The 26883-nt window shown below is 44.8% G+C and overlaps 1 protein-coding gene across 6 annotated transcripts in view; it reads left to right on the top strand.

The window, feature by feature from the left end:
* The window catches only part of Garnl3 (GTPase activating Rap/RanGAP domain like 3), a 147601-nt gene that overhangs the window by 75212 nt on the left and 45506 nt on the right, over nt 1–26883 (top strand). For 5 of the 6 annotated variants that reach the window (XM_047523818.1, XM_047523816.1, XM_047523814.1 and 2 more), the window contains 9 exons: nt 12–111; nt 1721–1839; nt 7554–7618; nt 10123–10186; nt 13661–13687; nt 18243–18318; nt 19093–19191; nt 21433–21536; nt 26195–26303. In XM_047523818.1, coding sequence (XP_047379774.1) covers nt 12–111; nt 1721–1839; nt 7554–7618; nt 10123–10186; nt 13661–13687; nt 18243–18318; nt 19093–19191; nt 21433–21536; nt 26195–26303 — 763 coding nt within the window. The remainder of the gene's footprint in view (nt 1–11; nt 112–1720; nt 1840–7553; nt 7619–10122; nt 10187–13660; nt 13688–18242; nt 18319–19092; nt 19192–21432; nt 21537–26194; nt 26304–26883) is intronic. The other variant, XM_047523815.1, reaches the window with a different exon arrangement.

Here is a 26883-nt window from a genome sequence, read left to right as displayed (position 1 = left end):
TTCCATTACAGAATGCAACTGCTTTGCCAGGTACTTGGCGAAGAACAGACGTGCACTTAGAGAACCCGGAATACCACACCAGATGGTATTTCAAGTATTTTTTAGGACAAGGTAATTATGCCATTATGGTGGTTGGGAAGAAAATACACTCGAAATGAAAGTGAGTGCTATAGTATGAGTGCAACTAGCCAATTTAGGGACACTAAGGTTTCACTGTCAGGAGTAAGCTCTGTAGATGAAGAGATGCTGTTTGGAGGCACAGCCTAGGAGTTTTTCTTTTTTCTTCTTTTTTTTTTTTTCTTTTTTCTTTTTGATTGTGGTTCATTTTATTTTGTCTTTTAGATTTTTTCCAAGTTGTTTTTGTCCTTGGGGAGCTAAAGGGGATTAGATCATCTGAATGAGTGCTTTGAGAGACTAGAAGAATTTTCAGGTGGAAAACAAATTTACTGAGCTTTGAACATAGGCAGTGAGGCAAAGAACTGGTTCCCTAAGCTCCTGGGCCAATGTGGAACCAGAGGGGTATTAGACGGTGGGTGCTGGCGCCATTCAGTCATCAGTGGCCTGCCATCTGCCAGGCAGCCTGCAGAGCAGTGGGGACACAGTCCCCACTTAGCAGAGGCAGCGCAGTCCTGCCCTAAGGGAGCCCACACAATGGATTTGCATCCAAGTCCTGCTACTATTAACAGAGAATCTTACAGGAGCTACTCTCCACTTTCTAAGAGTCAGTTTCCCTATCTTTAAAGTAGGTGTTCGTCTCTAGCTCGTAAGTTTGAAAAGAAGAAATAGCACTAACCCCAGTACCTGGCATAGTGAAAATACATAGAAACGTGGAAGGCAGGAGTGTGTTAATGACTGAAGACACTGGGACTGGAAGAATAACCACTGTTGCAGGATCCTAAATGAGTTAGAGGAGTTGCTTTTTGGGTTAATGTATTCATTTGTAGAAGATATGATACTTGAACTCTGAAATGAGAGCAATTAGACCTTCATGATGGCTTTTTAGAAATCTGATACAAGATTACTCTAAGAATTTCAGGTATTTGGCAGCAGAATTTATTAGGTTGGTGGGGGGAATATAGAAGCATTTATAGGGAAAGAAATCAGCAGGAAAGTCATCATCTTCCCCAGTGCTTGCAAACCCAGCACAGGGATGATTTTACAGAAAAATGGTGCTGTGAGTTTGGGGATATCAGCTTCCAGTAACAGAAAGCCTGTCTCAAACTGGCTTAAACAAGAAGGGATAGAATGAGAAACCTAGGAGGAGGATGGGCTCTGGGGTTGGTGGATACAAAGGCTCAGTGGTGTCAAGGCCCAGGCCCTTTCCCCTTTTCTGTGTCTCCATCCTTAGTATGGCCCTCTTCAGGATGCCTGCAGGAATTCTAGGCATCACATCTAGACATCTGTCCAGAGAAAGGCTTTTGAGTAAGGAAGACTTTCCAGAAGTCTCTCCCTCTATCTCATTGGCCAGTATTGGGTCACATGTTTACTCCTGAGCCAGTCACTGGCAAGGGGAAGGGAATTGCTGACATTGGTTCAGGATTGATTCCTGAACCAGTCATGGGCCTGACTACAGGCAGTGTTCAGGTTCTGTCCCTGGGTTTGGGATTATCATTCCCTGAGCTTATGTGTGGTAAAGGCTGGATACCAGCACAGGGCCCCCTCCTCTCTGCCTGGAAGAAGGAGTTACACTCTTGTGATTCTAAACCTGTTTCTTCTTCAGTCCATCAGAATTACATCGGAAATGATGCAGAGAAGAGCCCTTTCTTCTTGTCAGTGACTCTTTCTGACCAGAACAATCAGCGCGTCCCTCAATACCGTGCAATTCTTTGGAGGAAAACAGTAAGTACCTGACTCACACTTTTCAGGTCATTCCCAGTCCAGGGTTTCATCAGCCTCATTGTCCAGGTGGCTCAGGTAAGCCCTTTCCTACAAGGTTCTTTCAGTTCAGATATTTCAGGATGACAACATTCCAAGTTTAATAGTAACCTTTCCCTATTTATAAACCACTAATCAGATACAGTCCCTTGCCTCCATCTTGGCCTCTGGGAATACAGAACTATATTTTATGGAGTATATCAGTTCATTTACCTTAACCACTTCTTATACTGAAAGCAGTGAACTGGCCCATCTTCAACTAGAGGGGGAAGATGTACTGAAGGGCTACGACAGTATCACATGGACACAGCCCCGTGGGGCTCCTACCCCATGGGACACTCGGCCAACTGCTGCATTAGCTCCACTTCTAGAATCTGTTTTAGGATTAGCCCTTTTGTCAGTCTGACAGGTTAGAAAAATAGCTCTGGACTTAACTAGACAGGCAATCACTGCCTGTGGTAGTTTCCAAACACCCAGCTGAAAGTGAACTGAAAGCAAACCCTTCGACTTGCAAATGCAAGTCTTCAACCAGCTCAGGACAGTTTCCTATGTTATGTTCATGATGACTGCTTTTTTTTTTCCTGTCTCCTGAATTCTTCTTCTAGTAATCCTTGCATTTGACCTCTGTCTTTCATTCATTCTTGCTATTTTCTTTTCTTAGTATTTTTTCTTTTCCTTCTTGAAAAAATTTTCAAAGACAACATATGTACATTGGAAAGAGCACACACACACACATACACACACACACAAAACAATAAATCAGCAACTTCAAAAGGCCCAGAAGAATGTCCAGGAGCCTCTACACAGTTTTGTGGCTAGGAGCTTTTTATAGCAATTTAAGACATTAATAGTGACAGCAATAAAATCTAATATTTATCAAGCACATGCCAGGTACTATACGAAGTCCTCCAAGTGCATTATCTCAATAGATGCTCTCGAAGTCAGGGAGGTTAAATGAATGGCTGAGGCCACATGCTGGTAGCAGACCAGGCAGAACCCAAGGCTGAGTGGCCAAGCTGTCACCATTGTACATAATTCTGTGTGTAAATCTTTGGTTCCTACTGTTTCTCCCACTAGACAGAGTTCATGAAAGTTAGGAAGATATCTTCTCTGTCCTTAGTATTCCTACCACCTAGCTCAGTGCTTGGCACATAGTCAGGGCTCCAGAAATAATTTGTTGAGTGAATTAATAAATAAATTTATTTATTAATAAATAATAAATAATTAAGTCCAACTTAATCCATAGGTCACATATGCCACTTTTATTTATACAAACTTTTTAGGGTACATTTCAGCATTTTTTCTTTTTGAAGCAGGTTTAGGGTAAAAATCTATTTGGTGTGAAGTCTTTATGTGAAATTACTTCATACAGAGAAGTGTTGGCATGACCCCCTTCCTGTGCCAATTGGGGTCAGTCCTGCCATCAGCAGTCTGTGCAAGAGTTGGAAGAGACCATGTTGGGCCACTGCATGCCAATTTTTCTCAAGTGCCTGCACCACAGTGAGAAGTGACGGTGTCTTCATCCAGAGCAGTGGGCAGGAGGTTTTCTGGCCACCTTTGTACTTAACGTATTTATATTAATTTTTTTATTTTACATTTGCTAATTATAGACTTCCAATCTCTTCTGGTTTCAGTATTCTCTTTTGAATGACTCTCTCTTTGGGCAAATAATCAGTCTTTCCATTTCTTCCCTTTCTATTGCTCCTCTTGCTCTTGCTATTTGGGACCATGGTGAGAGGGCTGTGAGCCCTCATGATGTCACAAGAGGACTTTCTTGGATGCATATGGGCCATCTGAGTTCTTCCTGGTTTCTGCTGGGGAGTGGTTGGTCTGATCTCTGAACTAGTGACCTCTGAGGTTCAACCAGTCTTTCCGTTTCTTCTGGGTCATGGGAAAGCGCCTGCTCTCCAGACCTGTGGTCTCCATTTTTCCCTTGGCCCAATCCCAGGTGTCTGCTAGTCTCCAGACCTCTCACAGTCTTTACAACCACTCCTGCAAACCTTGGGTTGGATATAAGGAGGCAGGTTCATTGCCTCAGATCCATGTCTGTAGTCTCTGGTCATCCATGCTGGTGACTAGTGAATGACTGCCCTTCACTGTATTCCAGCAGGTGCCACATGTACTTCAGATTCCTATGAAAGGCCATGCCTGGGAAGAGGGCCTCTGTCCAAATGCTCTTAGGTCCTCAAGGCATCTTGATGTTTTTACAGTGTCCTCCCATCCCCATGTCCCAGGGAATGGGGAAATCAGGAGCCTGCATCTGACCCTTAGCTTTCCTGCCCACTCCTTCTCTCTGTCTTCCTTTAATGCATGAAAAGATAGATTTCCCACTTCTGCCTTTCTGAACTGAATTTCCTCAATGTTGTATCTTCTTCCTTCAGGAAGTAACAGTCACCCTACCTCCTCACCTGTGGTGGTGGCCAGGTCCTGAGGAGGGAGAAGGGACAAATGCACAAGGAAATTTTGCTTATCTTAATTTCCGAAGATGTTTTCTTGTTACAATATAAATGTGATAAGCACCCTGACGGAAACAAAGCTAAAGAAGGATGCAGGAGGCACGCTGCAGGTAGAGGGACCTGCAATGCTTCCTGCAGAGGTGCCATTTGAATAGAGACCTGAGGGGGAGCCCGGGTGTCTCAGGAAGAAGGGACAACAAATACAAGACAGATGAGAGATGCAGTGTGACCACTCTTAGAGGTTTTTGTTTTTTTGTTTTGTTTTTGTTTTTGCTTTTGTGTGGTGCTGGGGATTGAACCCAGGGCCTTGTGCTTAGGAGGTAAGCACTCTACCAACTGAGCTATCTCCCTAGCCCTCTTAGAGGTATTTTGAAGGAGGTGGGATTTAAACCACAGGACCATGTGACAGCGCTTGGGGTAGAGCAGGAGGAACATCAGGAGTATCAGTCCGCTCTATTGAGAAGCACCAATGCCTTCATCAGAGCCTTTATACAGGCCCCAAATTATGTGCCTGGGGTAGGGCTCTATTCCCAGCTACAAATGGAAGTGTCTAGGAGAGGAGAGGAACTGAAAAAGTCAATCCTGAACATTGACAGAAGGGGTGAGTTACAAAGCCCCATGTGGCCTCAAAGTAGCACTGGAGGCCAGGGGAAATCCAAAGTATCTGACTCCCCTCCCCACCACCACTAGCTCACACTCTGTCAGGTTACATAAAGCAGTTAGAAAAGTCCAGAAGGTGTAACCCTGCTTTAAACAGTCTTGCCATCTGTACTAGGTTTCTTCTAGACATACAGAGGAGGCTTTTCAAAAAAAAAATGAGTCATACTTATTGTAAAAATTCCATCCCGGCAATACAGCGTGTAAAGAGACAATCAAAATCCTAATGCTGAGGGGTGATCATCGCTACAGGCTTGCAGACATGCCCCGTGTGCATGCAGGCGCACATGCATGCGCATGGTTACATGGATGGGGTAAGGTTCGTCCTGCACTCTACATCCACACTGTGTTCACTGCATGTTGCCGGACATGTACCTGCAGTTGACTCTAGCCATGCCTCTGGGGGCTCTACTGGCAAATACAGAACCATTTTCCTTGAGTATTGACTCCGAAAGCTACCAAAGGCAGGGGTTGGGGAGGAAGAGCTTTTCCAGTTTGTGGTGAAGGAACAAAAGTCCACAGCCTCACAGATGCTGGGCAGCTCAAACACATGTCCTTGTCACCCAGGCTCAGGGCTGGAACCTTCTGTTCCACACGTAAGCTGCCCTGGGCGTCTTTACAGCTGCCTTTGGTGTATTTGCTGAGAAGGAAAGAGACAGGAAGGAGCTGGGCAAGAGAGGCAGATTCAAGGCCTGCTTTTAGGCAGGTTGACATCCCTTGTGTCTGGAGCAAGTGAAAAGCAAGACCCCGAAAGAACTCAAGTCCCAGTGAGAGGAGGGGATTTCAAAACTGCTCCTGTCTTCATATTCCTGTATATTTGGAAATTTCCTCAAATCTCCAACACAAACCACAAAAACGAAAACTCAGCTTGATTCCATTGGCTGGTGAGAACCCGTAGGAGGGCTCTCTCTGTGGTACCACCCCTAAGGTCTATCTACAAGGACACCATGCCACCTGGTCAGAGTGAGAGTTGTAGTTCTCCAGGGCTGTGGGTGTGAGAGCTTTCCTTATGAAAAGAGATCAGACTTGAAAAGGCTGAAGAACTCTGCTCCCAGTCTGTTGTTAGGACTTGTACACGGGGGTTGGCAAAAGTGTCCCCAAAACAAGAAAAGTCCTGTTTACTTCTATGCCCATGTCCTGCAAAAAAAAAAAAAAAAAAAAAAAAAAAAAGTGCTAACTCTTTCTCTCCCTGTTTCTGATGCCAATTTTATGATTAGTCAAAGTTAGGAAGCAAGATTGAAGTGTGCATCTTGCAATAATCCCTTTAGCTAACAGTGCAGTGTGAGTCCTATGTGGATATAAATCCATAATCGCTTTTTGGAGTGTTAGAGAGAATAGCACTAGTATGGTGTGGGTTTGGAGGTGGGACTGAGTCATTCAGGCAACTCTTCTTGTATTCCAAGTTCAGTCAACAAACATTTACTGAGTCCTTTGTATGAGCTAGTCACAGTGGGTGCTCATTTAGAGGAGAAAAGTCAACACAGATAAATAGAAAAGTATACCTAAGAAAACTTCTCTGGAAGATTCAGATGAGTTCTGGTTCAAGAAGTCTTTGAAGCCAGATGTGGTGGCACACCCCTGTAATCCCAACAACTCAAGAGGCTGAGGCAAGAGGATAGCAAATTGGGGGCCAGCCTCAGCAACTTAGTGAGACTCTGTCTCAAAATAAAAGTAAAAAGGGCTGGGAATGTAGTCAGTGGCAGAGTCTTTGCCTAGCATCTGCAAGACCCTGGGTTCCATTCCAAGTACCACACCCACCTTCCCACCCCTCAAAAAAAAATCTTTGACTTGGAGACCTTGTATGTGGGACTCGTTGTCAAGAGGGGACTGTTTTCTTTTTATGATCTTTGAGGCTTATCCAATTCTCAGCTCAGAGACCAAATAAATCCCCTTCTCCCCTGGTTCAGATGGTGTGTTGGGTAGCTTTCTGTTACTATAACAAATACCTGAGACAGTCAACTTAAAAAGAGGTTTTTGACTCACAGTTTTGGGGGTTTCAGTTCACAGTCAGTTGGCCCCATTGCTTTTGGGCTATTATAAGGCAGCACATCATGGCAGGAGTGAACGGGTGGGTGGAGGAAGCTGCTCGCCTCTTGGTACCTGGGAACTGCAGGAGAGAGGAAAGAGAGACTGACATTCCACAGTCCACTTCAGAGGCACTCCCCCAGGGACCTAACTTCCTTCTTCAGGTTCTTCCTCTTAAAGCTTCCACCCCCTGCCAGTAGCACAACAGGCTGGTGATCAAGCCTTTAAACACGTGAGGCTTTAGGGGATGCTTATCCAAACCATGGCAGATGTCTCAGTTCCCCTCCATGATGCAGAGGCTGAGGACCCCTCTGTTGAAAGTCGTGTTCAAATCCTAAGTGTGTGGGGCAGTGGGACAGTGGGAGATGCCAGCAGGCCTGGGCAGGAGTTTGTTTGTTTCAGCATAGAACACGCTTATTCCTGTACATGACCCTCAAAGAAGCATAAGACCAGACACAGCTTCTTTCCACAGCCAGGCAGGCTCTTTGAGAGACGGAAGTTGCTGCAGTCCTCACTGATTCAGTGTTTTCACTTTCCCAGGGTACGCAGAAAATATGCCTTCCCTACAGCCCCACAAAAACTCTCTCTGTGAAGTCCATTTTAAGGTGAGTACGGATGAGCAGAAACCCCACACCATCAGCCGCAGCCTTGTAAACTGGAAGGGCCTGCGTTAGCGTTCCCCACAAGACCCTCACAGCAGCCCTGTGGGGCAGATGCCCATTACCCCCCCTTCTGTCGAGGAGGAAGCGGAGGATCTGGGGGAAAAGCCCAACTCGCAGCTCGTGTGTGGTGGAACTGGGCACCGCCCCAGGCCCAGCAGCTCCGGCGCCTCTCGGCCATCTCCTCTGCATTCATTGCCTGCTGCTTTTCTCTTGCATTCGCTCGGACACTTCAGTCTTAGAAAGAAAATCAAGAAATATTTTTCTTTCATTTTTCTACTTTGAAATAGAAACCCAGATGTCAGCAAAAGCTGCTCTGTGGAGAATGTGCTTATTCTTCACCAAGCAGAAAGTGAAATGATTAGAACATCTGGCTGCTCCCTGCCCAGCTGCCTCTCGGTGCCCCCGCCTTCCCACCCCTCGCTGTCGCTCCCATGCTTGGGTGGTAGCCTCCCTGGGGAATGCCACCATGCTGACGGAGCTGTCACTTTTTCCCAACTAGAATGTTATGTCCCAGTGACCTGCTCCTTTTCGCACCGTGCTTAATGCTTTACGGGCGTTCTCTCCGCAAACCTGTAGCTCCAGGAAGTATGGCTGTGATTGTCTTCATCCACTTATCAGGGACTGGAACTTCAGAGAGGTGAGGGGATTTGGCAAAGATCTCACAGCTGGTAAACTGCCAAGCTGGGATTTACACCTAGGTCCCCGTGACCCCGGGGTTTGAGCGAAGGTCCCTGGCAGTTTCCTCTATTCATCTTCAGCTAGGTGGTGGTGGGAGATGCAATTTCAGCAACCTCAAGTAGCACGTCATAGCTCCAAGTCTGACTGGCCGGGATGTTTCTTGGAGTGGCAGACTTGACTCCATCAGTTAAGGGTTAAGATTAAGAAATAAAACTTCACATCCCATCTTCAAGCTTGATTTGGTCTCCAAATCTCAGGCCGTCTGTCTGCCCTAAGCCTTCTGATTTTCTTCTGGAGCAGTCTGAAACTGAAGTTAAAGAAGCATCATTAAAGAGGTTACATTTTTGTTGAGCATGGAAATATCTTGCTGCTTCTAAGGATTTATGAATTATAATTTGATGTAAGAGTAATGCTTTGAATTATATTGGCTTAAGATTTCTATGAATCTTTTTTTCTTTTCCTCTAGAAAGTTACTTGGACTCTTTTCTTCCTTGTTTAAAGACTGGGTAGTTCATTCAATTGGATTTACTTATTTAGATTTTCACTTAGTTATATGAACAGCATCCTTCCTTCTCAGTACACCACTCATAGCCAGAGCAAGCTGCAGCAAGTTTTCAAAGATAGAGAAGATAAGAACTTCCACAGTCACCTGTCAACAGAAGAAAAGGCTTTATCTTCTTTGGTTACAAACATGAACTTGAGAACTTAAAAGGAAATTAAAATGTAAATACTACAGAGTCAGATTAAGCCTAGGTTCAGGTCCTTGCTCTGCTCCTGTATTAACCTGTTGTTCATCTTCTGAGCCTCAACTTCCTCACCTTTCAAATGGGGACAAAGAGGACTGGGGTTGTGACTTAGTGAGATAGTACTTACCTAGCATGTGTGAGGCACTGGGTTCAATTCTCAGCACCACATAAAAAGAAAGAAATAAAAATAAAGGTTTTAAAGGTTCATTCACAACATACATACATATACATATATATATACATACACATATTTATATATGGGGATGTGGCTCAGTGGGGAGAGCACATGCCTGCTATGCACAAGGCCATCCCCAGAATCACACACACACACAAAACAGAACCAACCTCCTGGGGACTAAATGATACAACCACAAGAAGCCTCTGGCGGAGTGTGGACACCAGTGTGAAAAGTCCTCCTCACACATTAGTTCCTTCTTTTACTTGTCACTCATGAACATGAGCATCCTCGGTAAAAGACCTAGTTCACCCTCCCTGTTTTATCTCTAATGGAACTTAACTTCAAGAAAATTGATGAAAATTCACAAGAAAATTCACGTTGCTTGTCCAAAGTAAAACATAAAAAGTACTCTTAGGGATGTTTTGCTCTCTTTGGTAGAGCAGTCGTAAAGGAAGAAGGAAATATCAGTTGATCTTATTTATGTTTCATCATTCTTCTAGTACGTAAAAAGAAGAATCTAGTAAATTAAAGAATTTTTATTTTTTGTTCTTAAAAGTGAGAATTTATAAGAATTTTTTTAAAAGGTTGCCTGAAACAGATATTCCTGATTCCTCCTCCTCTTTTACTATGTGAGTATCACTCAGGGAGAGTTATGTAAGTAAAGTAGAACGTGATATTTGGTGACTTGCACATATTCCTTCATTGATCACTCGTTTGTCGATTGGCATCTCCTGTGTGCCAGGCTGTTCTAGAGGATGCTGTCTAACTTCTCTGGAGAACTGGGATTCGCTCTACATTGCTTAAGTCTCACTGCACTGTAGCTCATTCTGTCTATTCTATTTCAGTGCCATGAATCTGGACAAGTTTGAGAAAGGCCCTAGGGAAATTTTTCATCCTGAGATACAAAAGGTAATGGAAGTTTTTGTTCTTCAAAATTGTATAAAACCGATCATCATGTTAGGATAGGCCCGACAGGGCTCTGATGCTTAGGCTAGGATTCAGGGTGAATCACCCGAGTAGCTTTTAAAACATTCTCATGGGAGATCCTCACGTCTGAGATTCTGCTGGTTTGGGGAAGAGCCTGAGAATCTGTTTCTCATAAGTTCCTTGAGTGGTACTGACACCTAGCCATGACTGAGTACCCCTGAGCTGTGGTCCTTGACCCATGAGCTAGTTAGGTGTCCGCTCAGAAAGTTCTCATTAGCTTAAAAGCCAATCTTTTCCTGAATGATAAAGAATTATGTGGAATGTGAAAGAGATTTTTAAAAATTAGTAAAACACAAAGTAACTGTTGTGCTCTTACTCATTCAGAACTCTGCTGAGTATCAGAGAATTCAGAGTGTCCAAAAAGCCATCCCTATTCTCTTAGGGACCTCTAAAGGGAAAGAAAAGTTTAGTCATAATCTGGAGAAGGTTCATTAGAAAATATCAACCATACTTCTGTCTTGCAGCCATAAATCATTTTAGCCTTCAAAACTCCCCCCTGGAAGCTTAAAACCCCAGCTGTCACTAGCAATGCACCAATCATGTGGCAAAGCTGAGATTCAAGAAGTTGGATACACAGGGGCTGAGTGACAAGGGAAGGGATGGGAGGCAGCTTCAAGTTCCATCCAGGGAGTGACAAGGAGCCAGTGTGGTCTGAGAGTGAGGAGGGCCGTGCTTTGTATGTTTAGGGAAGTAAGCCAGGGCGAGAGGGCTGGTGGGAGCATAGCAACCTGGCTTGCACCCTGAGCTTGGATACAGTTAGCCTCGAGGATAAGATCATTGGCTCTCAGCCTGGCTTACCTCAAATTCATAGAGTTATGAATTTTCATGTCTTTTATTTTGATTTAATTTTTAAAATAGTATTTGTACTCTGCCCCAGCCCCAGGAGAACACTCAGACAAAAATAGGTGCGTTGGGTTAAACTATGTAATTTTAAGCCATGACATGCTTAAAAGTGACTATAGCAAATTTGAATTGTAAATATGTCATTATCCTTGTGCCTTTGTCACTTCATTATACAGATTCTTAACCCTTCCTTCTTCAAGCCTGGGAGTGACCCCACCACCATCCCTGCCCCCAGACACATCCCCCAAGTCCCCAGAGCCAGCTGTGGTGCTTCTTGCTGACAGACTATCCTGCAGAGCCATCTCTGCTCAGCTATCCCCATCTGCTTTCTCTCTTCTACAGAGTAAAAGGGGACAAGGTGGGCTTCTGCCCACCTACATCATCCCTCTGTGCCCCATACTTTCATGCTGTCCCCACAGTGTGTTTTAACTTTCCTTTAAGAAGGAGCCCTTCACCAGCCTTCTACCTTCCCTGTACTGGGTGTGCATGAGCAGAGCTGAGGCTCAGCTCTGCTCTGGGCTGTTCCAACTACAGCCTCTCAGCAGATTCCTGCAGGAACCTGTGAGCAATAGGCTTTGGATATAGTAAAAGTTCTCAACTGTCACAGGCCCCAAAGAGTGAATGGGAACCCAACCTGGCATTGCACGGGGGCATCTCCCATGAAGAAGGAGGGCAGCTGGTGCTAACAATGGCTGCTAGACTGTAGTGACATTATTCTCCATCAAAATCTTTCCAGACAGTGTGTGATTAAGCCAGCTCGCAGTGGATGGAGAAACCTGGGTGTCTCTGTTTTCTTCTGCTTCTGTCTGACAGCTTTATTTCCAGATAGTTATGGTGTGACTCTCGTAGATGACCAGAGGTTTTATAAAAATCTGTAAGGCTAAATTTGAGCTTTTAAAGCATTTCTAGATTTTAAAGAAGTATAGTAAAATCACTCTCTTCCCATGTCAGTCAGTCAGATATGTATGAAAAAAAAATCAGTGTCAGTCGCAAACTAATGATTAGAATCATAAAAAATACCACAGTAGGACTATATTAAGAAACACTCCTACTAGACCATGTTATACCTTCCAGGCTAAAACTACAAACTAGGAAGCAACAAAAGGAGGACCTAACTGATGCTCACAATTTTAGGAACAAGAATATCTTACAAACCTGAATCATGTTAAGTGGGACCTTGGCAAAGCAGGAAACATGGCAGGAACACCGGCTTCTGAAGAGATGTAATCCAAAATGAGGAAATGACACCTCAGCACCACCCACCCCCATAGCTGAGTGTCAAGACCCTCTCCCCAGAGCTCAGCAGGACTCCTGCTCAAAGCCGATCCCTGCAGCCTGGCTGCCAAGGACAGCCCCCATTATCAGGCCAGGGACTGGTGGCAAAATGCCCAGTCTTGACACTTACTGGTCTCTTGGCAGTTGGGAAGCCCAGGGCGTGGACACTCCCTTGTCTTACTCCCCAGAGCAGGTAGGAAGGAATGCTATGGGTGCTAAGAGAAGGCCCCAGATCCAGCACTTACTGGCAGGTCTTGTGACCTTAACTCAGGCCCTTCCCTGTGATTCTGGAACATCTGAACTGATCACGGGGTGGTTGAGAAGATCTAAAGAAACTATAGAAAGAGAATTTTGCAATGGAATGCACAATGACATGCAAATATGAAGACATCCCAATGTGAAAAAAAAACAAAATGATTTTATTTTTTCCCAAAACTCAGAAGTAACCAAGATCACAGAGTTCTGAATGAAAAGAAGCCTCCTGTTAGATAAAATGGGGATTTGCCTACCTTGCAGAGTTCTTTCACAGTTGCCAGGTCTCCAATGAACACAGCTCCTCTCCTCTTGGACAAGAGGGAGGGTGAGGGTCCCTTCAGCCTCCTCCACCTCCACCCTGGCCCTCTCCCTCCTATCCTCCCCACAGCAGCCATGGCTCACCCAGGCCTACCCTCCTCCATCTCTGCTCATCCACTGATCCCTGCCAGAGACTTATCAACCAGTATCTATCTTTTTAGAAGTTCTGGAAAAATGCAGCTTCCATGTAGTTAGTCTACAAGTTTATACGTGGAGTGACTGAGGGACAACAAGAAGGGAAGAAGTCAAAGGCCGATCACATCTGTGTTGTATACCAGGCTTTCCACATACAGTGATCTGCTCAGGGTTAAGACTGTGTTATCCTTGGGCAGTGGTGAAGAAACAGAGACCCAAATGGGCTAAACAACTTGTGCCCAAACATACATAAGTATGTGACTGAGCAAGGATCCAAAGCCAGGATTCTTCAGGGTCACTGCTCCATGCCTTTCATAGGAGAGGAACTGACCTAGGGTCAGGCAAGTCACAGCAGAGAAACCCAAGATTCTTGGCTCCTGCCTTTGGTCATAGTTTGTTTTATTTTGTTTCCTGTCCCCCGCGCAAGAAAAAGGATCCATAGCCAACTTGTTATTTTCAAAATGTTTTAATGCAAACAGTATGAGTTAACTGAAACGTGAGTTAACAGAAAGCCAAAATAAAATGACCCCCTTTTCACATGCACATAACTTTTGAAACTTTACTTGACAGGACTTGCTGGTTCTTGAAGAACAAGAGGTGAGTGTTTCTTTGGAGCCTTTGCTGGGCCATTTCTGCCTCCTGTGTGTCAATGTGCTCCCGCTCTGGGTGACTCTGCATGGGTCTGCAGTATGGGTCCTTCCACAGGAAGACTGGACTAAGGGGGTGTGGTCAAGGCATACTTCAGAGTTTTCTGTGCTGCTAGCTATAAAGATATAAAAGCAAACTACTGAAGTCTGCTTGTGATCAAGGTGAGTAATGAGGCTTTAATTTCCATTACATTGAAAGAGGATGTTTGTGCATTAGTTATTAAGCCGACTCTTAATATACAAGATGCCAAACTTATTTGCATGTTTTTGTGCCGTATTGCCCCATTGTTTAGAAATACATTGAGTTTTTTCTAAGCACATATCTAATAGAGGAAAATGTCCAAAATATTAGCAACAACCAACTGAGTAAATAAATGATGATTTAGGCATATTATGCCCCTTAGTGAATGGCAGTTCATTTATCCAGTTGCTCAGACCAACTTGATAAATCTTTAATAGCTTTCTCAGCACATCCTGTTGATACTTCTTCATAAATATCCCTGATGCAAACGCGTCTCAGTGCTTCCACCACAGCCACTCTGGTGCACTGCCACCATCCCCGTCTTCCCTGGCTTGAACTGTGTAGGCCAGATCTGTTTGTTTTACTTCCTTACTAAGGAAATACTTGCTTGAAGCAACAAGAGTCCCCTGTTATGATGACCTGGATATAAGCGATGGTTGGTATCCTTCTGAACTTCTTGGAGAACTACGTGACCCAGGCATTCTGATTCGATCCTGTAGCTTCTCAGCTAAGATCATTTGAGATCTTTGATCCCAATTCTAGACTATTCTAGTGGTAAGCTATCAGCTGCAAAAATAGGCAGGAAAAAGGTTAATAATTAGCACCTGTGATATTCCTGAAAGGTTAGCTATTCGAAAAAGGGATGTCAGTGTCCCAAAACCCATGTTTTGTTTGGCACCCCTAGGAGAAAATGTCACATCCCGTGCTGTTATACACACTGGGAGGGCAAGAGAACTGTAGGGACAAGTGGAATCCTAGAAATACAGAGGGTGTCCAGACAGGATAAACAAGGTGTGGAGTTTTGAATAAGGCCATCCTTTCTCAATTCCAAAAGATTCTTCTGAAATCATTGGGACTTTAGTTTCCCCTCATACTTTACTTTTTGCAGAAGAAATATAATTCCTAGCATACTATTAATTCCAAAGAATGTGATGGCACATTGATCTAAAAGCATGGAAAGTTCTGTTTCATGAAGTTTAGAACTTAAATTTTTTTAAAGTTCCGTGCAAATAAAAATGAAAAATGTGACCTTGTTTCTGTGTCTGAGCAGAGCTTACGTGCTAAGCAAAGCAGTGCTCCCAGATTCCCTCCAGCAGTTTAGGTCCCAGGTCTGCTCTTGGGACCTTGAGAGCTCCCCTGCATCCTTCAAGATTTAGTGCTACAGGGGCTGGGAAGATAGCTCAGTTGGTAGAGTGCTTGCGCTACAAGCACAAGTCCCTGAGTTCGATCCCCAGCACCACAAAAAAAAAAAAAAGATTTAGTGCTACAAATGGCAGCCAGCCTCATGATGCACAAAGGGCATTCATTGAGTGGCTCATTCTGATAGGATCTGTTAAGGGATAGAGTATGGCTTGGGGAGAGGGTATGCTTGCCATGTTTGAGGACCTGGGTTCAGTCCCCAGTGCCAGAAAACAACAAATGGGAAAGATCTAATGGACAGTTAGGCCCAGATCAAACAATACTCCTCAAATATGAGAATTCACAATATTGAGAGATGTCCTGATTTTTGGAAATAGATGAGAGTTCTGTGTTAGTCATGGACATCATTTGGGAAGTCCTAGAAATCAAAGTACCTAAAGGAAACTATAAGAAAGTTTAAGAACTTAACAGGGCCTTGTATCTGAAGGCCATTTGAAGCAGGAAGTTCCATATAATTTATCTTTGAAATGGGTATCCTCTTGAGAGTAATTACTATTAACACCAGGGCAACCAGCAAAACAGATTCAAGCCAGGGCTGTCTTGGAAAACTTGGTTGTCTGATCTCTCTGCCTATAAGTGAACTTGAAGATCCTGTGCCAGATGCACAAAGATTCCCATCCTGTACCCTCTGTACCCTGAGACTTTGCAGTTCTGCAGTCTGACATTGATACCATGTGATGAAGACTTAACAAGGCCCTGTAACACCAATCCTTCTGGGGTCTCCATCTGAGCAGGAGGGTCCTCAGCAAAGGGAGTTGGTAGAATTGCCAGTCTCAGAATGGCCCCCAAAAGCTTTGAAAACTCCCAACTCAACCTGTAACCCTCAGCTTTGCTCAACTCAGAATTGTCTTGAGAAGACAATGGCATGACATCAGCAAGAGCCCTGGTCAGAAGTCAAGAGGCCCAAGTTCCAGCTCCACCCCCTACCATTCTCTTAATATCTAGTCTCTGCTTCCCTGGACTTCCCTGTCCTGACTGTAAGTGAAAGGGTAGCCTCCACAAACTGTAGGTCCCTTCTGATCCTAACAGGCTGGTAGTTCATGACCTATATCTCTAATCATTGACCTGATCCTTTTTCCTGGGTTTTCTGGCCTGCAGTTTGACTGGACCTGATCCTGGACTTCTGGCACTCTGTTGGTTGTTCCTCTAGTCCAGTGACTCTCAGAGCAGGCTCCCTGGATAGCAGCTTGAACACCTCCTGGGAGCCTGTTAAGTGTAGACTTTCAGGCCCCTCTCAGCCTGCTGACTTAGACCTGGGCATGGGACCAGCTGTCTCTATTCTGGCAAGCCCTCCAGTTCATCCTCATGCCTGCTCGACTTAGAGAGCCACTGCTTCAGTCCCTGTGTCATTCCGCAAGGGCCATCTGTCAGAACCCAAATCACTGCAGGTGTTTTTGAGGGACTCCCAAGAATGCGAGAGTTACCAGCATCTTCCAGACACGGGCTAGCTGTCATCACTTCAAAATAGGTGAAGGAAAGAGGCAAACTATAGAAAGCCAAAGCGAGCAAATGTCCCTGACAAACTTCTAAGAAACGGGTCAGAAACTGGCTTATGAGGATGAGATGATCACCCGGAGGCAGCTGGTGAAGAATGAGTGATTTCTGACCAGGTTTGTCTCTTCTCATTTATTACACACACAGTCACTTTGCTATGAATTCACCTTCAATGTCCCAGCACCCATGGTCAGCCCTGCAGATTCAGTGGAAAGTAAAACATGTACAACCCCTCCTGCAGGGACTTGGGTTCTAGTGCTAGAAAGAGATGAATATGCAGGTTCCTTAGAAGAGTTATGGAGTGAATAGTGCAGTCGAGTGCTGTAGTGGGAGATGAGTGGGGTGGATGACTCTATCCCAGGAGATTTCTCTGGCATTTGCTGCATGAGCCAAGACCTGCATAATGGAAACAAGTGGCCATCCCAGGGGCTGAGGAAGAACTCAAGTGGAGGAGCATCTTCCTCCTTCCTGCCTCTAGAAAACCACTGTCACCAATGGTTGTGCATCTGACTTGCAGGCATGTTAGGGACATAAAAATGTTTAGAAACACTACCTCAGACTGAGGGATTTTCAGATTCTTAATGCTCCCAGATCCCATTGTCCTGAATCCTGGCTTTTGCCTTGACCTTCCACCTCTTCACTGGTCATACTTTGTTCCTTGTCTGTCCCTTGATTGACCACCAAGAACTCCCCACCTAGTGGTGAGTCACATGGCCTTGCAGGGACCTGATTGTCATCCAAAAATGGAATTTTTTCTCAAATTATCAAACACTTTAGGCATGCAATAAAGTGAGATTCATATAATGAAAATCAGTAAATTCACTACCCAGCTATAGAAAAAAAAAAAACTTGAGACCCTGTTTCTCTGACCCCATTTCTCTGTCTTCGTCACTTCCTATAGATACTGCTCTTAGTTTGGTATTTGTCTTGTGCACAGGATCCAATTTTATTAACTGGCTGTTTGATGTTCAGGACGGCAGACTGCATATTCGACTAGTGACTGCTTGGCTTTTTTTTTTTTTTTTTTTCTTCCTTGCACATCTGTTTTGTGACTTGTTCAGATTAAATATCTTTAGGAATTGGGGAAAATGAGCTTTTAGTAGAAATTGCCCACCATTTCTGTTTCTAAAAGAGTCCACAAGACATTAGCCTAAGATTGTTATGTTTGGCTTTGAATGACAATGAGCTCTCCTTTGCTGACTAGATTTGAACTGTTGTGGGTGGGTGGATTAGAAGATGGTGCCAGTCCTGTGGGTTGCTGTGGCCATTTTTCAAGAGCACTGTGTTGCCCCAGAATAGACCTGGCATCCTGCAGATGCCACTAGTAATAAGATTGTAAATGAGTTAACTCACGTAGAAGCATATGGTCTCATCTGTAAGTTGTAAAAACCTATGAAAATAACATAATTATTGTCATTCATATTGTCAAACTCCCAAGTGGATGGGAGGAAGGGATCCCCAAGTATCCAGCCTGGTGATTGCAGTGGTCCTAAAATAACAACTCATCTTGGGACTGTGCACATCTGGATGGTAAAATTAACTTCCACACCTTTTGTTTTCTTATTGTCAGGGCTCTGTGAATTTCAAGTTTGGAGTTCTTTTTGCTAAAGATGGGCAACTCACTGATGACGAGATGTTCAGCAATGGTATGTGAACACCACCTCCCTCTGCATATGAGAACCTAGTCCTGCTGTGGTGCATTTTTGACAGTCAAAACTGAACTCATTAGACTCTTCAATCCAAGGAGACAGTTTTTTTTTTTAATTTCAGGGTAAATTTGGTAGGGAAGTTGTTGCCCAGTTTCATTCATTTGGCAAATATGTACAGATCACCTGATTTCTACCGGTCCCTGCTCTGGCACTGGAGAAACAGCCTAAGTGGGAAGGCACATGAATTTGGAGAATTTGGTTCTGCGGAGTCTCAAAAGCAGGGGAGACTTTCCTGTGACTTTTATGGCTTGGAGAGTTATTCAATGGTGTCCTCTTCCTGAGATTTATCTTCTCTTTTTTTTTTTCTTTGGTGATGGTGGTGGGGATTGAACCCAGGGCCTTGTGCATTCAAGGCAAGCATTCTGCCAACTGAGCCATATCCCCAGCCCCCTAGATTTATCATTTTTTGTGTTAAATAACTATTAGTTATTGGTGGAAGCACTACTGATATTTTCATTCTGCAGTTCTAAACACTGACCTCACTGTAGCAGTGGTAAGCTTGGTTCATCTGGTTCTGTAACTCCCTTTGCTTAGATTCCTGAGCAAATTCCTGATTATGAAACTTCCTTATGATCCCAGGAAGAAGGGAAGTTGGCTTCATGCTGCACACCCCATCAGTGCCTTAGAACCTTCAAATAATGTCACTGGGTAGTTAGAAAACGAGGACTTGGTGACTCCTCTGCTCTGTTCATACTTTGCCTCTTCCTGCAGAAATTGGAAGTGAAGCTTTTCAAAAATTTTTAAATCTCCTGGGTGACACAGTCACTCTCAAGGGCTGGACAGGCTACCGCGGCGGTCTGGACACCAAAAGTAAGCTTGCCTCTTGATTTATTTTGTTGTAGCTGGTGGAATTTTATTAATCAACTCTATCTATATTTGAACTTATACCTAAGATGAGGGAAGGGATGGACCAGGGCCAAAGGACAGAAGTTGAGCATCACACCCAGTCTGACAAGGGTCACTGGACACATTTAGTGCCTCCATTGAGTGTTGCAAGATTAAGTCAGCCCTCACAGCCCCTAGGAAATGGCAGGAGTCATGGTTTGCCCATAAATAGAGTCACATATCACATAATGACATTTCCATCAATGATGGACATCTGTGACAGTGGTCCCATAAGATCACATCACCTAGTGACGCTGAGACCATCTCAGTTTGTGTCAGTACACTTCAAGAGGTTCACACAGAGATGAAATCACCTAAGGACACCTTTCTCAGAACTTGTTCCCATCATTAAGTGGTACCTACCTGTACTTACTATTGAGCACCAACTGTGTTCCAGAACTGTATTGGGCTCTGGGGACATAGAGTGGATAAACCAATATCGTCCCTACCTTTCTAGGAGCCTAGAGTTCACTGAACAGCACAGACATTAAACAGATAACTATCAAATAGTTTAGGAACTAAGGAGTGCCACTGGAACACTTTGCCAAATCTGGAGGATTAGGAGAGGCTTCTCTGAGGAATTGATGTTTGCAGTGAGAGGCAAGGAGTGATGAGTGGGAACAGTCGGAGCATCTTAAAGAGAGAAGAGCATTCCAAGCAGGGAACATCAGTGAAGCCCCTGAGGCTGGAACGAATATGATTTGTTCTCGGAACTAAGAGAATACCTTTATAACTGGAGGGGGCAGAGGGACCAAGAAGGATGCCTGTGAACCGGAGGAGGGAGCAGGGGCGACCCCACAGGAAGTCTGTGGTCCCACGGCACCGCTGGACAGAACCTTAGGTCTGAATGGAGCAGGAGGAGGAGCCAATGGAGAAGTAGTTGCCACTGTCCAAACAGAAGTGGTGGCCGCCTGGCTGGAGGAGCAGCAGGCTGGTAGGGAAAAGACTGCACTAATCCAAGAGCCCTTTCCCAGGCAGAGGGGTAGGATTGAAAAGTGGGGGTGAAAAGGAAGAAAGGACCCTCACAGCACCTGGGCTCTGGCCTGGGGTCATTAGCGAGGTGTGGCACCAGCAGTGCTGGGAGCATCCGAGAGCCCCGTCTGGGCTGCCGCCTAAGAGGGGTGGTAGACGAGATCCAAGTTTAGATCTTATTTCTAGGTAGTGTTTCTATCATATTCCTGCGCTTCCTCCTTTGTTGTTTGATCTTCACAATCAGGCCTTTAGAACAGTTAGGCAGGTGTTATGAGGTTCCTTTGGCCTAAATGTGACAGGCTTCAAATATGGGTGCCCTGGCCCTCTGGGGGTCCCATCTCCCCATGGTGCTGGCATAACTTCAGATTCTGAGTACAAGAGCTGTGTGTGTGGAGGACTGAGCTGACAGGGGCAGGGTTGGAAGGTGTGGCCCCAGCTTCCCTAGAACAAGCTGTGTGCACGTGGTGGATTCCCAAGTGCCTGCAAGCCCATCCTCCCATGTCCTCTCAGCCGCCCTGCTCTGGAGTAGTCTGCTCCACTCCACTGAGCCCTCAAACAGCAGGCACCCTGCTTAGCACTTTGCAGGTATGATCTTGTTCAGTCTTCCAGGCATCCCATTTTCACCCAGAGAACAGTGAGATGACTTGTCCAAAGACCTGTAGCTTAAAAATAAATGAAGAAAATGTAATAAAACAAACTCTTAAACTTTGGAGAAAAAAAGTAACATAGCTAATGAGAATTTGAACCCAAGTCTGCCTGACTCTAAAGCCCCTGCCTTTCAACCACTGTAAATTCTGCCAGAAATATCACTTCCTTTTGTCTTGAGGACATGATGGTTGTGTCATCTTGTGTTGATTTCATCCTGTACACCCACAGCAACAAGAAGGCAGGGAATCATAGCATACTTTGCTTTTTAGCCCAGACTTCTCCTGACCTCCTCCATTCTGAGGCAACACATGTATCAGCAAGTAGGTTTAGAGAGAGAAGAAGTCCTTTCTGTGGGTAGGAGTCTTGCCCCAGGTAGGGAGTTGACACTTAGATGACCCGCTATTGCTTCCACTCATGTGGATAATCCAGAATGATCTTTGAGAGTGTACTCACTGTGTACTGTACTCCTTCATCTGCAGATAAATACTATTTCCCTGTGGCCTCAGAAGGTTCTGCATCCGATAAATGCATGCTTGTATTTTGCAGATGATACCACAGGGATACACTCAGTTTATACTGTGTACCAAGGGCACGAGATCATGTTCCATGTTTCTACCATGCTGCCGTATTCCAAAGAGAACAAACAGCAGGTATGTGTGAACATTGGCTCTTTGAGAACACCAGCCATCAGTGACTTGAATGTGGAGAGAGCACCATACTGCTGTCACAGAATTAGAGACTGGGCATAACTACCATGGAATATTTCTACCAATTTAGGGATGCTTTTTATAGTCTGTACCCTTTTAACTTTCAACAAGACTTTGGAAGCTCTATTCTCACTGATACTATCACCACAAAGAAATAAAGGGTCAGAGGTAATAGTGTGCGTGTGTGTGAACATGTAGATGTTTTTGCACGTGTGAGTGTGGTTTCATAGACTTGTATTAGTCTGTATCGTGCTGCTATATTGAAATGCCTAAGTACTTCACAAAGAAAAGGGGCTTATTATCTTACAGTTGTGTAGATTCAAGAGCATGCCACTAGTGTCTGCTCAGCTCTCGGGAGGACCTCATGGCAGATGGCGTCACAGTAACTGGCATGTATATGAAAGAATCACATGGCGAGACAGGAAGCAAGAGGGATTCAGGGCAGTACCAGGCTTATTATAACAACCCGTTCTCGCAATATCCATGAGAACAAGAACAGACTCCCAAGAGAAAAGTATCGGTCCTGCCTGAAGACCTCGTCACCTCCCACGAGGCCCTACCTCTCAAGGGTCCTGCCACCTTTTGACGCCACACAGTGGCCAAGCTTCCAGCACATGAGCCTTTGGGCGACATGCTCACACCACAGTGCATAGGTGTTGCCTTTCCTCAGTGCACCCTCAGTCTTGCCAGAATGAGACTTTAGGACATAAAACAGTGGATCCTACGTGGTAGTTGGCAAGTGTTGTTTTCCAGGCTGGTGCAGGTTAACCATGGGTGTCTGCAAGGACAGCGCCATGCTGGGAAACTGCGTGCACGCTCCTGGCACACCCCAGAGGTTGGCCCTTTTCAGCGGGAAATTTTCCAGCTCAGACACGACAGAGGCTGGGGGTTGGGGTTCCATTTCGCCTTTTAGGAGATTCTTTCACACTTTTCCACATTGAAGGCATCAGTATGAGGAAGCATCACTGACACACATGGACGGGAGAAATAGGAACCTGGAGAGAGTGTTAGGGCTGGAAAGCCTGGCCCCCCAGCTGGACGCCCGACCTCGGGCTCCAGGACCGCGCTCTGGGCACAGTTCACACCTGCTCCTCGCAGCCTTCCTGCCACGCACGGCTGGCACCTGTTCTCTTCCTCCTGTTTCCAGGTGGCAAGGGTGGAATCATTCTCAGCTCCTCTCTTTTGTCTCATCCTGTGTTCAGTTTGTCCAGAAATCCCACTTGCTCTACCTTTAAGATACGTCTGAACTCTGGCCACTCATCACACTTGTCTCAGCCACTGTCACCTCTCAAATGGATCATGCAGTAGCCTCCCTGTCTCTCCCTTGTCCCCTGACAGCCAGTGTCTCAGTCCAGCAGCCAGAGTGAACCTTAAAATGCAGGTCAGGTCATTTCCCAGGAGAAAACTCTCCCTGGCCTCTGACCCTGTGCCTTCTCTCATGTTCCTCTTATTTCCTCATCCCACATGCATGGGCTTTCCTCTCTTCTACCAGGAGATCCTGACCTGCCCCGGGCCTTTGCATCGCTCTTCAGTGCCACTGTGAGCTCTCTCCCCAGCCCTCCACTGGGCCTCCCCGCGCCTCTTTGCATCTACTCAAATGTACTCCGAAACTGACCTCAGGGCCTCTATCTTAAAATCGCCAACCCAACCAACCCTGGGGCCTTAAGCTGCCCTTTCTTCCTGTTTTTTTTTTTTTTTTTTTTCACTCCTTTCCAACCTCATGCAGGTTATTTATTGTACTTGTTTTTTCTGCTTGCTGTGATTCTCTGGGCCCCTCCCCTGCCAGAGCATGAGTCGGGCAGGGACTGTTGTCTGCTTGTTCCTGGCATATAGTGGAAGCTTGGTAATTTTTTTTTTAATATTTTTAGTTGTTGATGTACCTTTATTTTATTCATTTACTTATGTGTGGTGCTGAGAATCCAACACAGCCTCACACGTGCTAGGCAAGTGCTCTACCACTGAGCCACAACCCCAGCCCTATTATTTTTTTAAATACATAAAAACTTGCTGAAACATAACTGATATGCTGTGCAGTTCACCCTCTTAGTGCACAGCTCCGTAGACATCTGTGTTTTCATGGGTTATCCAGCACAGTCAGTTTAGAACATTTTCATCACCGGAAGAGAACCCCTCTCCCTCAGCTCTCCTCTCCCACCCCACTGGTAACCATGAACCTGCACACTATCTCTGGATTTGCCCCGTTCTGGACTTCTCCTATAAATGAAAATACATTGTAGCATTTATTAAAATTCCCTTTTGGGCTAGGGATATAGCTCAGTTGGTAGAGTGCTTGCCTTGGAAGCACAAGGCCCTGGGTTCAATCCCCATCACTGCAAAAAAAAAAAAAGTCCCCTTTTAATTGCTAATAAATTTCCATTGTATGACTTTATACCACATTTTGTTCATTCACCAATTGGTGAATTAATAATGACTTTTAAAAGATACTTTTAGTTGTAGATGGACACAGTACCTTTATTTTATTAATTTACTTTTATGTGGTACTGAGGATCAAACCCAGCACTCTACCACTGAGCCACAACCCTAGCCCTAATGACTTATTTTTTGTGTGTGTTAAAATACGCATGATGTAAAGTTTGTGACCACTGTTCTGTGTACAGTTCAGTGGCATTAAGGACTTTGACATCAGTAGGCAACTATCACCACCACCCATCTCCAGAATGTTTTATTTTCTCAGATTAAAACCTTATACCCATTAAATAATAGTTCTGTATTTTCCCCTCCCACACCCTCTGATGGCCACCATTCTACTTCCTATCTCCTGACTACTCAAGGTTCATCATATTAATGGAATAATACCTTTGTCCTTTTGCATCCAGCTTCTTCACTTAATGTGATGTGCTCTGGGTTCATCCATGTTATAGCATGTACCAGGATTCCCTTCCTTTTCAAGACTAATACTCCATTGTGTGTATATACCACATTTTCTTTATCCATTTATCTGTCAACATTGGGTTCTTTTCCGCCTTTGGCTTTTGCCTCTCTGAATATACAAACATCCAATTAAGTCCCTGCTTTTTTTTTTAAGTCCCTGCTTTTAATTCTTGAAGAATATATCCAAAAGTGGAACTGCTGGATCACATGGTAAATCTTTGGTCAATTTTGGGGGAGCCTCCATGTCCTTTTCCACAGGGACTATCCTGTTTCACATTCCTGTCAGCAGCATACCCAGGTTGCAGTTCCTTCTCGCCTTTGCTATTCCAGGTGGCCGTGGAGTGGGTGTGAAGTGGGTCTCATTTTGTTCATACCTCCTTAAAAATCCATGATGTTGACTATCTTTTCATTGCTTGTTTTCCATGTATAAATCTTCTTTGGTGAAATACCTATTTAAGTTGTTTGCCCTTTTTAATTGAATTTTTGTTGTTGTTATTGAGTAGCAGGAGTTTTTTTTATGAATTCTGGATATTGACCCCTTATCAAATATATCATTTGCAAATACTTTCTCCCATTCTCCATGGGCTGCCTTTTTACTCTGTTGACAGTGTCCTGTGGTATACAGAAGTTTTCAATTTTCAATTTTGATGTGGTCTGATCTCTATTTTCTTCTTTTTTTGCACTCAGAATTGAACCCTGGGACACTGTACCTCTCAGCCACATCCCAGCCCTTTTTGTTTTGCATCTTGAGACAGGGTCTCACAAGTTGCCCAGGCTGGCCTTGAACTTGTGATGTTCCTGCCTCAGTCACCTGAGTTGCTGTGGTCCTTTTTGAGCAGCTGTCTAGGGTCACGTTTGCAGCAGTTATTCATCACTGCACTATCCAGCCAGCCATGTTCAAGGCGAAGGCCAATAAACCCCACCTGTCAGTGAGGGTCATGAGAAAGAAAGAGTGCCTGTCTGTAGTCCCCCACAACCCAGAGCTGAGGACACACGGATGCAGAGGAACAGAGAGGCATTGTGGTTGACCAGATAGGCAAAGGCTGGGCACAGGTGGGCAGTAGCCCCTATTAGGTGAATGCAGCATTATTGGTGACAGCTGCGCCCACTTGCTCACACACTGTCTGTGACAGCTTTTACCACAGAAGCTGGCTAGCTGTGAAGAAACCACATGGTCCTCGAAGCTAAAAAATTACAGTGTGACCCTTAACAGAAAAAACTTGTCAGCCATGGGTCTAGGAGAGATCATTATGGAAAGGTTATCTAGAGTCACATTAGGTAGGTCCATTGTTCTCACCAAGTATGTGCTTCAGGATTAGCTAAGGAGGGCTGGGGGATGTAGGGGGGAAGAACTAGCTAAGGCATTTGTACACATTTGAGCCCCATTCCTGGGAAATTCTGATGCACTCCTTTGTTCAGTGCCCCGAATGCCCAGCTCAAGAGATGAGTAAAGATAAACTTGATAGGAGCAGATGAACGGGGAGGGAATGGAGGCCAGGAGGCTGGTGAGGAGGCTTTTGTGGAAGTGTAGACAAGAGGAAGTACAGTTCTGAGACAGGAGATGGGCTGGTGAAATGGGAGGCCAGCGGTCAAGGTCGGCTGAGGGTCCAGACTCTGCTGGCTGCTGTGGATTGTTGTGCTGCATCTTGTTTTTCAACTCTGCCGAATTTGAGAGGCTTTCTCAGCGATGTTGTTTGTGCTCACCACAGGTGGAAAGGAAACGCCACATTGGAAACGATATTGTCACCATCGTGTTCCAGGAGGGAGAGGAGTCTTCTCCCGCCTTCAAGCCTTCCATGATCCGCTCCCACTTTACCCGTATCCTGAGCCCTGGTTGACCACTCTGGTTTAGCAGCCTCATTGGAAATCAGTGACTTCCACACGTTATCACTGACATGTTTTTTGTTTTGGGGGTTTGTTTTGTTTTGTTTTGGTGGTACTAGGAATTGAACCTACGGGTGCTTAACCACTGAACCACATCCCCAGTCCTTCTTTATTTTTTATTTTGATCAGGGTCTCTAAGTTGCTTAGGGTAGCTTTGAATTTTTGATCCTCCTGCCTCAGCCTCCCAGTCCGCTGGGATTACAGCCATGCACTGCTGCACTCGGCATTGATATATTTTCATTGCTGTGGTGTGTCCCAGAGTTTAGGGTTTTATTCTGAGGTTTTGCCTTTTTCTCTTTTCCTCTGCCTCCATTGAGTTGTGGATAGATTAGCTCTCAGAGGATTCGTGATTTCTGAAATACCTTTCCTTTCCTCAGGTAGTCTTTGGAATGAGGGAAACTTCCTGCACCCTTCAGTAGTAAATGAATTAGAAGAATGATAGGTAGTGAATCTTCTGAGAAATTTGCTTTATGTATCAAAATTTATAAGTTAAAATAAAAAGCCAAAATCATTT

The sequence above is a fragment of the Sciurus carolinensis genome, chromosome 14, assembly GCF_902686445.1.
Source record: "Sciurus carolinensis chromosome 14, mSciCar1.2, whole genome shotgun sequence".
In the NCBI taxonomy this organism is placed as follows: domain Eukaryota; kingdom Metazoa; phylum Chordata; class Mammalia; order Rodentia; family Sciuridae; genus Sciurus; species Sciurus carolinensis.
This window is presented reverse-complemented; position numbering and strand designations above follow the sequence as displayed.